The sequence below is a fragment of the Otolemur garnettii genome, unplaced genomic scaffold (assembly GCF_000181295.1).
Source record: "Otolemur garnettii isolate 467f Iridium unplaced genomic scaffold, OtoGar3 scaffold00147, whole genome shotgun sequence".
Classification (NCBI taxonomy): Eukaryota; Metazoa; Chordata; class Mammalia; order Primates; family Galagidae; genus Otolemur; species Otolemur garnettii.
This window is the reverse complement of record NW_003852542.1, coordinates 2941848-2955184: the sequence shown is the minus strand read 5'-3', so window position 1 is coordinate 2955184 and position 13337 is coordinate 2941848. Positions and strand designations below refer to the sequence as shown.

Genomic DNA, 13337 nt, shown 5'->3' with positions numbered 1-13337 from the left:
CACCTTGAAATCAGCCAGGGTGGCAGTATGTATACCCTGGATAACAGCAAATGCTACAGAGCAGGGTTTGGGTTTTTGATTTGTTTTATGCTTAGAAAGCCAATTGTTAGAACTTACCAACACACCACAGAACAGAACTTCTCTCCCCACAAAGCACCACAGGTGGGTGAGTGGCGCAGCCAGGCTCGCTGTCTTCTGGCTCTTCCCCGCCCCCAGGTAAAGTGCAGGTCATAGGCTCACTGAACAAAGACTTTGAAATTTAGTGACTAAAGACACATTTCTTAAGGGCTTTTCATGTGCCGGGCATTCTGCTTAGTCCTCTCCACATGCCACACTCAGTCCAGCCACACTTGAGATAGTCAACCAGGCAGGCGATAGGTGTCTTATTCCCATTTTACAGGGAAGAAAACAACGGCTCTGAAAGCTGAGGTAAGTTCCAAGGGCACGTAGTTTGCCGTGGGGTTTAACAAAGTCTCCTGACTCCACACTTAACTGAATACCTCAATACAATCTCCAAACCCAAAACCTACTGTGCTTTCAGACAAACAGTTGCATTTGATTTTTTTCTTCCACCTGTTCTAGGCTCCCATTTCAGGCTGATGAAATAAAATATTCCCATTTTAAAGGTGAGAAGATTAAGTCCATAGAGGTTAGGAAGAGCCTAGAACCTTCACCTTTTGCCTTCTGTGTGTGCTCTGTTCTTCCACCACCAAAACTTTGGCCCATGAAGGGAGACAGATTTTAAGAACAAATCTTTGATCAAGTCGGGTAGACAAAATTGCCAGCTTTTCTGAAATGAGAAGGGAGGAGAATCACTTGAGGTCATTGAGAAAAGAAGGGGAGTTACTGGGGGAAAGAAAAAGGTGTCTGTGGGGAAATTAGAACCTAACCAACCCCCTCTTATTTTTTACTTTACTACTCATTCTTGAAATATTTTTGGAGACCCTCTTCTGCCGGGCCTGGGGATGGGTGGCTTCAAAAATATTTTCTGACTAAATACTGTGAGAAGTGCTAGAGAGAAAAAATCCACTCATGTGTTACATCACAGCAAAATGTGGTTCTAAGTAACTTCCTCAGAAAATTATGTCTGTCATATTAAGGGCAAAAATAGCTCTTTTGAGGGTTTTTTATTGAATTCATTTGTAAAGCCTCACCTACCAATAAATGTCAAGAAAGAACCCAACCCTCTACACTCAGGTGAAACAAAAACATTGTGCTTGGGATTTAGTGCCATCCACAAAATTCAGCAAATGCATAAACTACTCATTAAAAAAAAATAAAAGGTAAGAGAGTATAAACCTTAACTTTTATACTTTAGCTTCTGGAACTTTGCTGAATCCATCTTGTTTGGTAACAAGTTCTAATACTTTCATTTTGTCTTCTTCATTGGCTTCTGAAAACTAAAAATTGTTTCCCACTTGGAAAGCTTTTCTGTCTCCTCACTACTGAGTGAATTGTTCAATGCTGATGTATTTTAAAACTTCGATCAATTTTTGTTTTTTGTTTTTTGTTTTTTTTGAGACAGAGTCTTATTTTGTCACCCTCGGTACAGTGCCATGACATAACAGCTCACAGCAACCTCAAACTCTTGGGCTTAAGTGATTCTCTTACCTCAGCCTCCCAAGTAGCTGGGACTACAGGAGCCCACCACAATGCCTATTTTTTTGCTGTAATTGTCATTGTTATTTGGTAGGCCTGGCTGGGTTTGAACCTGTCAGCTCTGGTGTATAGGGCTGGTGCCCTAGCCACTGAGCTATACAGGTGCCACAAAACTTCGATCAATTTATGTTTATTGGCTCAGCATCTGTAGCTCAAGCAGCTAAGGTGCCAGCCACATATACCTGAGCTGGCAGTTTTGAATCCAGCCCAGGCCTGCCAAACAATGATGGCTGCAACCAAAAAATAGCCAGGCATTGTGGCGGGCGCCTGTAGTCCCAGCTACTTGGGAGGCGGAGGCAGGAGAATTGCTTGAGCCCAGCAGTTGGAGGTTGCCGTGAGCTGTGATGGCACAGCATGCTACCCAGGGTGACAACTTGAGGCTCTGTCTCCAAAAAAAAAAGAATTTATGTTTATTTCTACAGAAGATAGGAGGATCTTAAACAGGCCTCCAGGAACTGGCTGAGTTGGGCATGGCACCTTCTGTGCTACTTTCACAACTTCTCAGCCGTACTGAGGTGGTTATTGTGAGAACTGGTCATTGCCCAAGAGTGAAACGGGCTCCCTCTGTGCCTCCCACATCGCCCCAGGATTCAGGGAAAAGCTGTTCTACTTCACATTACAGGTGTGGAGACTGGGGCCTGCACTCACCCCATGACTACAATGTGGGACAGAATTTCAACACATTATGATTGCTGGATTCTGGGTGAGGATTTGGGGGGCAGGTGTGACCTGGAGGATCTAGAGTCCAGAGGGCAGACAGAGTATGCAGATGGGTAACAAACAATATCACCACATGAAGAGTACCATGAGAATACAGGTGCCGTATGGATGCCAGGGTAAGAATGGCCGATTAGTGTCAGGCAAAAAGTGACCTGGGGGGTGGCGCCTGAGGCTCAAAGGGGTGGTGTGCCAACTCTATATGCCAGAAGTGGTGGGTTCAAACCTAGCCCCGGCCAAAAACTGCAAAAAATAAAAAAATAAAAAAAATTTTAAAAATTTACAAAAAGTGACCTGGGGAGGACTGGGTTTTGATGAATTAAAGTTTCCCGTGAGTAAAGGATACAGCAGGCAGGGGAGCAGAGAAGCACCATGGATGTTTAAAGGATAGGAAGAACGTCTTTGCAGCCAGTGTTGGGGGTGCCATGAGAGTGGAAGCCAAGAGAATAGATAGGTAGATGCTAGATTGCTGTGAGTTCTCAGAGGGCTAAACTCCTGTGAGAGTCTGGAAAGTCGTTGCAACAGTCCAGGTGAGAAATGATTCCAGTGGTGGCAGAATGAGAAGTAAGGAGAAACGGATCACTTCACGGTTTTCATTTATAATGCAGTTCTTCATGTTAAACATAGCCTTTAAAAGTGAGGGGAGCATTTTGAACAATGTCATCCTCACCAGGGTAGAAGCCACCTGCCCACACAGTTTGGGTTTTAGCCTTATGCTCCAGGGTGGCAGCATGCTCCGTGCTGCATCTCATGTGACCTTCTCTATTAAAGGGGTCCCAGAGAGGCAGGAGGAACCGGTCACCAAAACTGAGAGCCTCAGTGTCTGCGACAAAATCCTAAAACACTCAAGACTGGAAAGCTAGAGAAAGAAAATATACTTTCTGTGCATACTGTAAAAGAATCAGAAGGCATTCTGTGGGCTGGAGTTTTCTCACCTGCAAGGTTTTTGGAGATGACTTGTTTTCCTTTCTTTCAACCGTGGGTACATTGCTGTGGATTCTGTAACATGAAGCTTTGTTTCCTCCCTTGCTCAGGCCCTTCCTTAAAGGGCTTTCTGTGGGAACGTGTGAACAGGGAGAATGTGGTTGTTCCCCAGAGTCCTGTAGAGTCCTGTCCACACAAAGCAAGTGTGGGACAGGGCAAGTAGGGCTGGGCCAGGGGCCCTCCCTACCTTGTGGGAGCCGGAGGGTTAATCTCCGTGGCTCATTGGCAGTTCTGCCTCTGTACGGGGCATGCTGGGATTTCCTCCCAGCTGTTTTACATCACGAAGATTTGTGTGTTGGGGAAATTCCAGGGCACAGCTGCAATTAATCTACTGCATGAACTCCAATCGAAGGGGGGATTCTGTAGAATGGATTCTCCACCTCCCTGCAGGAAGAGGGGCTGTGTAGCTCTCCAGTGAGAGCATCCTTCAGAGGCACCCTGCCCTAGACCCAAGTCCAATGGAAACAGCCCACCTGGCCAACTGCTCGCTCTAAGGAAGGGCTCACAATATTAAAAGGAGCAGCACCTCTAAAAAGTAAATAACACCGATAGCAGCACTTGATAAAAATGTCACCAAAAAAAGGGAAAACTTTTGTTCGCCCTTACTTAGGAATGTAAAAGGAAAAAATCTAAAACATGAAGCATTCCACAGTGTAGCTCAAAAGCAAACAAACCACCACGACCAAATAGGGTTTACTTGGGCAATGCAAAGGTGCTTTAGTGTAAGATGATCTTACTACTATATATACATCTCATGAGTGAGTCAAATCAGTGAAACCACATGACCGTTTTGGTAGATGCTGAGAGAATTCAATAACAGCTCCAATAAAAACAGTGTAAAAATAGGAATAGAATCATCCTTCCTTAACAAGGTAAAGACATGTTTTAATCCACAGCCTCCCTCGGCTTAACTGTGGACCACAAATGGTGAACCCCAGGCCCCGAAAAGAGTTTCTCAGCTTCAAACTGCTTATCTGTCCTGTTTCAGATAGTCATGACACACAGTAGTATATGTAAACCAGGGACTGTAGTCCCTGCTATTAGGGTTTGGCTTTTTTCCTATTTTTGAGTATCAGAAGAGAGTGTGTAACCCACAGACAACACCCCCAGAAGTGGCTGCAATCACTATTGTTTGGCCATCACTTGCATTGGTGCACCACAGCTCCGATGTTTTACATCCAAGTGGTGCCATAACCCAGGAGGGAGGTAGCCGGACCATCCTGTGTGTGAAAGCCCAGCCATGATACCCTGGGCAGGAGCAGCTGGGCCCTGGATGGCTAGTTGAATGCAGCCTCGTCTGGGTATGCAGAGAATCTAAGCTCAGCTTCATATCACTTAATCCCCAAGGACACGCTCCCACCCATGAGTGATTACCCCCAGGGTGTTAATAGGATTGGCCTCAAGTGAGAATCATACCTAAGAAGAACTTTATTCTATACTTGTTGGGCTGGACCTGACCTAGGAGTTCAGAACTGCCTAGCCACCTCCAAATTTCTGGTTCTACAGTGGGAGAGGATTACAAGGCTCTTGTGGTCCTAACTCGTGGTTCTGGGATGCTCAACTGCCCCTCTAGAATGTTCCTCTCCTCTGAAGTGCACTGCAGAGGCAGTCGATGGCCATGCCTCAGGGGCTCCAAAGTCTCAGAGGTCTTCCCCTACCTGACTCGCATCACTCATTCCAGAATCATAAAAGACAAAAAAAAGTGTAAAGGGGGAAGTGACAGCCCTCCATATCACCCTTCCCTACACACACATTCACACACCCCCAGGTGTAGCTGGATCAGATGGTCCTGGGTGTGGTCACCAATCCTTCCCTCTGCCCTCTGGCATATCTGTAAGGGGCCAGACTTCAGTGGGGACAGGGCTACAGGTTTTCACCTGCCCTCCATGCTTCCAAGACTCAGATAAAATCACTGAGTTAGAGAAGGGGAGAAGACACCAATGTGATCTCTTCTTCCCACCAGAAACCCAAACTTCTTGTGAGGTCGATAAAACACCAGACATGGTAAATACCCCCAAATAATAGCTATTTCTGAAAGCCTTTACTATGAATGTGTGTATGCCTAACTTCTTTCCCCAGGACCAAATCAGGCAAAGCCAAAGGGAGTTCATAGTGCATTTGGCACCAGCCAGGGAGGCAGTTCTCTTGCTATACCCTGGGAGATAATTTGGCAAAAGTCTGGACACATTTTCAGTTATCAGAACTGGTGGGAAGCTGTTGGCAATTAGTAGGTAGAGGCCAAGGATGCTGTTAAACATTACAGAAAAATTATCCAACCCAAAATGTCAACCACCAATGGCATAGTTGAGAAACTCTCTGCTGTGGTCCTATGAGCCAGCTATGCTGAGCAGCACACACAGTCACCCAGTAATATTATTTAAGACCCAAAATGCTAGTATTGCCCCAAACTAGGATTCACATTCCTTTAGGCCACCTCCACATGATCTAAGGTCATCTCTGGTAAGCCAACAAGAATGAAGAACGGTCAGTGTGTGTTTGTGACTCTAAATAGGGATCAGCATTGATGGATTTTAGGAACCCTCCTATTGTGTTTAATGTAGAGGGGGATGGATTTGGGACACTTCTCTTTAGTACCTGATATTTGTTATTGTAACTCAATTTTTTAAAACAAAAATGCTCAGGCTATTGCTTCATTAGAAAAATAGCGTGATGTCTAGCCCTCAACTGTAAGTTCAATCAGGAGAACACAGACATGTCTCTATTCAGTTTCTGGGTGGCCAGCCCTGTGCAAGGCAGAAAAGTAGAGAGAAACTCATCAGAGCAAAGAAAAGGTTGGGGCGTGGGGCTGTTAGGAAGATGGTAGTCGGAAAAGCTTCATGACTCATGGTGTCCTGAAAAGTATGGGATTTGAAACCAAGAGACCTCAGCTCGGGCTGCAGCTCCAATATTAACAAGTCGGGCAAACCATTTAGCCTGAGTTTATATCCATGAGCTCATTTGAAGATTTGAGATAGTAGCCCCTATTTGCAATAGCAGGGTTGTTGTGAAGATTAACCTGGGTTCCCTGGGTCAAAATGCTTTCAAAACTGCAAGTGTAGCACAAATGTTCCTCACTGTGAAAATGAGTTCTAACTAATGATACCAGTATTTGTCCAGGTGCTTTTAACTTGCTAATGTTCTGGAAATCCCAGTTAATTCATGTAGGAAGTGTAAGCTCTGGGTAGGGCAAGAGATGGGGGGGCCAGAGGACAGAGACAGGGGTGAGACCCCACTTGGAGAATGGCGGGTGCGGGTTCTGGAGGGCCCAGAGTGAAAAGACTGCCCCTATTCATAGGGTCCCCAAAGCCCACTTTGTACCTACTTTCCACCTGTCCTCCTGCTACATGGCCCATCCCACCTGCTATCTGGGCTACTTGCTGGCCCATGGTGCATAAGACCTTGGGTTATTGAGTCCTGCCTGTGGACACATTTTTGAAAGGACAGCCCTGGTGGATGAAGAGCAAGGGCCTTTGGGGCTCTGCCTGTCCACTTTCCTACTCCTGCACACATACTGCAAAGCCAGATTCTGATTTTTGTCTTCCTGTAATTGAATGATCAGAGCACAGGATGGTTCAAAGATCTCTTTCTGTCTCGCTCTGAAACTCTTCGTGGAGCCACCACTTCCTATGAGAGCTTTAATTCTCTGAGGAGTCTCAAGAATCCTGCAAAGAGGCTGCCTCGCTGGTCTGCTGCCCAGAAACACCCTGTCAGTGTTGACGCTAAGACAACATGTGTGCTTTTGCTCCTGGCAGAGACTAATGGTTTGCTTATGAAAATAATAGGCGCCATTTATCACATGTCTCAGACAGGAGAGGCCCCGTGTTCAATACTTGACATTGTCCGTATTCCTTCTAATGACCCATAAAGTCAGTGATAATAGGCTTGCCTTACAGATGATGAAACCGAGACTCAGAGTCGTTAAGTCACTTGTCCAGAGTCACACAGCCTACATTGGCAGAGTGAAAACCTGCACCCGTGAATGCTGGGCCCGAATGCTCCCAACTACCACTCTACTCCCCCCTTCTAGGCCTTGCCAGGGACTGCAGGTGTTCTCGTGCGTGTGCATGAGTGTGTTAGGTATTTACCATTTCGTTTGGGCTTTGGGGGGGTGTTGTGTGGCACAGGGTGGGTAATTTTTTCAAGGTTGAGAAACACTGCAATGAAGTAAAGATCCACATCCTTGAGGGTGGGTAGCTACTACCCACCTGTGAGTATCAGTCATCCCCAATGCGTCTGGAGAGGCTGTTTCTCAGAGAGCGTTGTGTGTGGCACTGTGAGAGACGGAAGTGAATTGGGTAGGGTGGTCATCTGGGAGGCTCTGCTCCCTCTGGGATTCCTGTTTGTCCCGTGGACTAGAGCAGAAAGGATTCCCCTCTCACCAATAGGTTCTTTGAATACTTTGATTGTGCTGGAAGATATCACTTCTCTCCCCAACTTATAAAGCTCGGCTTAGTTGCCGTTTGTGTTCCCACAGATGGACAGAGGGGTTAGTGGTGGTGGTGATTACAAATGCGTGCTCCCCCTTCTCACAATCACTTTAAAACTGACCCTGTGCAGAGTTTGTAGTGTGAAAACGACAGCCTCCCTGGATCCTGGGGACCTCTCTCTTCTCACCTTGGTCACTTTTTTTTTTAGACAGAGTCTCACTACATCACCCTTGGTAGAGTACTGTGGTGTCACAGCTCATAGCAACCTCAAATTCTTGGGCTTAAGCAATTCTGTTGCCTCAGCCTCCCAAGAAGCTAAGACTACAGGCACCCATCACAATGCCTGGCTATTTTTTATGTTGTAGTTGTCATTGTTGTTTAGCTGGCCCAGGCCAGGATTGAACCCACCAGCCCTGGTATATGTGGCCAGCACTCTAACCACTGAGCTACGGGTGCTGAGCCACCTTAGTCACTTTTGAGGGCTCATCTCACCAACTGTTTTGTCTTTTCTGTCCCCTGTGCAGTACCTGCAGATGAAATGGCCCCTCCTCGATGTCCCCTCCAGTGCCACAGTCAAGGACACAAGGTCACCATCACCAGCGCACTTGGTAAGTCTATTTTACCTTAAAGCACCAAAGGGACACTGTTGCTGGCTTCATCCCATGCCACTGCCACCCCCCCGCTTCCTGAAGATGATGGAGTCAAGTATGTGGGCATAATGAGGAAGAGCTGAGAGATCTGCATTAATAATTAGGTTGAATGCCACGCACGGTGGCTCATACCTATAATCCCAGCACTTGGGCAGGCTGAAGCTGGAGGACTTGCTTAAGGCCAGGAGTTCAACACAGTAAGACTCTGTCTCTACAAAAAAAATTTAAGACAGGGCGTGGTTACCTCACACCTATAATCCTAGCACTCTGGGAAGCCAAGGCAAGAGGATTGCTTGAGCTCAGGAGTTCAAGACCAGCCTGCACAAAGCAAGACCTAGTCTCGGCTAAACATAGAAAAATTAGCCAGTATTGTGGTAGCCACCTATAGTCCCAGATACTCAGGAGGCTGATGCAGGAGGATCACTTGATCACCCAGGAGTTTGAGGTTGCTATGAGCCAGTCTGACTCCCCCCCCCCAAAATTTTTTTTTAAATTAGCTCGGCATCGTGGCACATGCCTGTGGTCCCAGCTACTTAGGAGGCTGAGGTGGGAAGATCATTCTAGCAAAGGAGTCAGAGGCTGCAGTGAGCCACTGTACTCCAGCCTGGGCAACGGAATGAGAAGCCATTTCTAAAAACAGCAACAATTAGGTTATGACCTGTACACACTGCCCTCCAATCCCATGGCCCTGGCCATTCCTCCTAGTTCTTCACACAAGCCTACTCCAGACCCGTCCTGGCTGCCATCTGAACCCCGCTGCCCCCCTCACATGGAAGGGTGGCCTTTCTCTCCTGTTGGAGCTCGTCAGTACTGCCTCCTCTTCTCCCTCACAGCTGCAAAGCAACAGAGGCTCTTCTATACTGCATGTCATAGGAAAGAGCGCGTGTAAATGGAAGCCTGGTGGGGTGGCTGAGGCTCTACTGCCAGGCCCATGGCAACACTAAACCACAAAGGGAGGTCTGGACAGTCCTTGGAGAAAGGGGCAGTGAGGTCTGAGCTGATCTCCTCCCCTCCTTGGAACATGCAAAGGAAAATCTGGAAAAGAACCTTGCATTACACTTTCTTGGACTTTTCTTTTTGTCTTTCTTTTTCTTTTTTTGTTTTTGTTTTTGTTTTTTGTTTTTTGAGATAGTCTCACTATGTTGCTCTCAGTAGAGTGCTATGGCATCACAGCTCACAGCCACCTTAAAAGCTTGGACCTAAGTGATTCCCTTGCCTTAGCCTCCTAAGTGGCTGGAACTACAGGTGCCCGCCAAAGAGCCTGGCTATTTTTTTGTTGTAGTTGTTGTTTAGCAGGCGCAGGTTGGGTTTGAACCTGCCAGTCCCCGTATATGTGGCCAGTACCCTAACCACTGAGCTACAGGTGCCAAGCCTTCCTGGACTTTTCTTAAGGGTTTGTTTGAGTCCTCTCGCTTGCCTTAAGACCCCCCTACCCCACAAGCTAGCTGGTGTTTGCCCACTGTACAATTGAGTCTGAGTCACAGAGGATGCCAGAAGGGCCTGTATATAGCAAGACCTGTCCACTTTACAGACAAGCAGACTAGACTTCGCTGTTGCCACCCTGGACTAGGTATAAAGCATAAGGCATTGGGGATACATGATGTTTATTAAAACTTTACTTTGGAAAATTTCAAGATATGTAAAAATAGAGAGAACCCCTGTGTTCCCTTTACTCCCTCCCCAACTATGTGGGAATTTAAAGCTAATCTTATCCATTTTAAGATATACTGATAAATCTTGTTAATTAAAAGCTTGGAGTCTAGTTGATAAAAAAGAAGATATACATAGAAAAATTGGTAAATAATGGCACAGTGAGCCTGTAATCACAAGACTGGCTTGTGTGGTGCCAGAGCCCTTGCTAGTTTACAGTGGACATCGTGTGTAACTCTCAGGTGATTGTCACAGCCTTCCACAGGAGGCAGACCAGATGACAAGTTAGGGAACAGTGAGTGGTGGCGGGGCCAGCCATCCAGGGCAGAGTGCCAGGAGGTTTAAACCTGGTGGCAGGCTATGTAGTGGTCACCAAGGCACCAAGGAATAGGCTAGGAGTCCCACCTGGGACGGCCGAGTATGAGGTACAGGTGCCCTCTAGTGGTGGAAGTCAGCACGGGTGGAGGACGCCTGACTCACCTCTGCCAAGCCACAAACCTAGCTTGTCCCAACCCCACCCCTCCCAGCCCCCCAGCACAGCCTGCTCTCTTTAACAGTTTCAAGTCTCTTGCCTTCTCCCACCCCTCCTATAGAACCTGCAGAGGCTGGGCCCTTTCCTCTCTTTGTCCACATATTATATCTCCACTTATCATCTCATCTCCACCTACTTGTCTGGGATGAGATTCCCTTTTAAAAACTAGCACTCTGAGTTTCCTTTCTTTCCTATGCTGCAGAGCCATCCATCTCTGAAAAATAAAACCAAAGCCCATACATATCCAGCCTTCCGTTTGTGAGCATTATGCTATTTCCCTCCTAAGGTTTACCACCCGGCTTCTCACAGCCACATCACCATGTCGTCCACTCTGCCAGCCCATTGCAGCATGGCTTGGCTCTCCTCTTGCCAGCTAATAACTGACCCCAATCATTCTCCTGCTTTTTCTCAACGCAGCTGACATCTGACAGAATTTACTACTTTCAGCTTCCTGTAATCCTCTTTTCATTGGCTCCAAGATACTGTACCAATACACAGTACCCATTTTTTGTCCTTTCTAAGCTTCCATTTTCCTCAAATAAATCAGCTATTTGTCACCACTTGTTATCTCATCGTAAGTGACAGAAAAATACATGAAAGCCCTCAACTCTAAAGAAGATTCTATACTCGTAGTGCCAAACAAATGTCTAGCCACTGCAAATGTGTGCTCAGAAAATAACAGTTCAGTACTGTGGTGGGGCAAGGGTCCTTTATTTTGTCTAAGGACAGAGAAGCATAAACTGTTGCTACACATTACATTGTAGATGGCAAAATGGATAATTTTTCTAACAAATTATATACAGTAGAGCCTTCATAGTCAGACACCTCCGTATGTTGACCAGTTTGTTACATTCCCTTGGATGGTCAACTTACAGAGGTTCCACCATATTATCATAATCTGTACTCTACAATACCAAAGCAGAACCAGGCCTCAAAAGCTTAAGGAAGATTTATGGGAGAAAACCTTAGCAGTAACTGGGAATGCAACAGATTGGAAGAAGACCACCATTTTCAAGTTCAGAGTCTGAGCTTCTCATTGCAACTTCTGATAGGTGCATTTGTGTAGGAGCAAAACCTGAGCTACCTGGGAGGAGGGTGCACACACTGGAGGCTGTATAATATACGTGAGTTTGAAACCCAGCTCCTCCTCCTTCTATTTGCACAGCTCCAGGCAAATTACCTCATCTATCTTTACCTTGGTTTCCTCATCTATTAAATGGGGATTAGGAGAGACTGACTTCATAGAGTTGTTGTGTGAAAATGAGCCAGTGTATTGAAATGAGTTTAGAATTGTGCCTACCACAAAGTAAGCCCTCAATAACTATTCGCTTACTACCACGATCACCACCACTACTGCTAACGCTACCTCTACTGTTACTAAATTAGAGGGGAAGAACAATGAAAATACTGTTTAATTAGCAAAACTAAGAGGTAATGAGAGCTTGAATTAGACGCCAGAACAAATGGACAGATTGCAAAGGTAATAGAGATAATGAGCCTATAGAATTTAGCATCTAATCCCCCAAGGATAAGATTTAATTGGTCTGGGGTGGGGTTGGTATCTTAGTTTTTTAAGCTCCCCAGGGGATTCTAAGGGGCAGCCAGAGTTGAGAATCTTTGTGGTAATTGCCAATTGGAGACAAAGTGGAAGGAAGAGATAAAGACATCCCAGTTTACTGGGTGAGGATTTCTCTCCAGGCTAGTGGTGTATGCAGGACTTGAAGGCTGGGGGAGAAATAGTCACGAGGTTTTGGCAGTAGCTTTTGCATTAGAGAAATTAAAACACTTGAGACTTTGCAATTTACTTTAGAATCAGAGTGAAATATTTTAAGATGAGGTTTTCCCTAGGCGTAAAGCGAATGAAGGAAACAGCCTGCATACTTGCAGAGATTTAGTGAGTCATGCAGAAGCTGTCTATCAGGAAAGTGTGTATAAACAAGTCAGAACTGGGCCAGGGTGAGGGGTGGAGTTAGGTATGTAACAATTTGGATTTTACACCTTCAAAACAAGCTCTAAAGACTAACGATAATCTTTTGTAAGTACCTATTTGTAAGATGCAATCACTATAATCCCATTGCTTGCAGACCCTTACCACGCCCGGCCCATCCTCCCCTCCACTCTCTCCCAGGAGCACTGTGCCCAGCCACGCAGAACAAATATGAGCAAACCACCACCAAGATGGGAATCGCATCTGTTCTGTTCACATTTGTTTACCCAGCACCTGTCATAATGCTCAAGGAGCATTTGTTGAATGAATGGAAGAATAAATGGTCTAGTAAAAGGTGGCTGTCCCTTCTATACCCCTCTTTACCCCACATTCGATCCTTCTTTTCAGAATTTTTTCTTAATTAAATAATTTTCATAACCATAAAACTAATATATGAACTGTGTAGAACAGTTGTAAAAATGCCAGAAGGCACTGAAAAAGACCTATAATCCTATAACCCACAAATGTTTTGTTATGTGGTATTTCAGTCTCGTGTGTGTGTGTGCGTGTGTGTGTACACGTGTACCTGTAATATGATGACTAAAATACTTCCTTTCCAAGTAGATGCCTAATAAATTCTACTGGATAACAGGAAAATGGGGCCAAAAGCCAGGAAGCAAATATTCCATGTCACTTTGAAATGGTTGCAGTTTTTCAAAAAATTTAGAATTACTTAACCCAGTGTTTTGGAAAGTGGTCAGATTTTCAGGGATTTTTTTTTTTTTTTTTTT

General features: G+C 45.6%; 1 protein-coding gene across 1 annotated transcript in view; it reads left to right on the top strand.

Annotated features, from left to right (window-relative positions):
* The window catches only part of TCF7L1 (transcription factor 7 like 1), a 173009-nt gene that overhangs the window by 133893 nt on the left and 25779 nt on the right, over positions 1–13337 (top strand). Inside the window, exon 4 of the mRNA XM_012810999.2 lies at positions 8312–8395. Within this exon, the coding sequence (XP_012666453.2) occupies positions 8312–8395 (84 nt within the window). The remainder of the gene's footprint in view (positions 1–8311; positions 8396–13337) is intronic.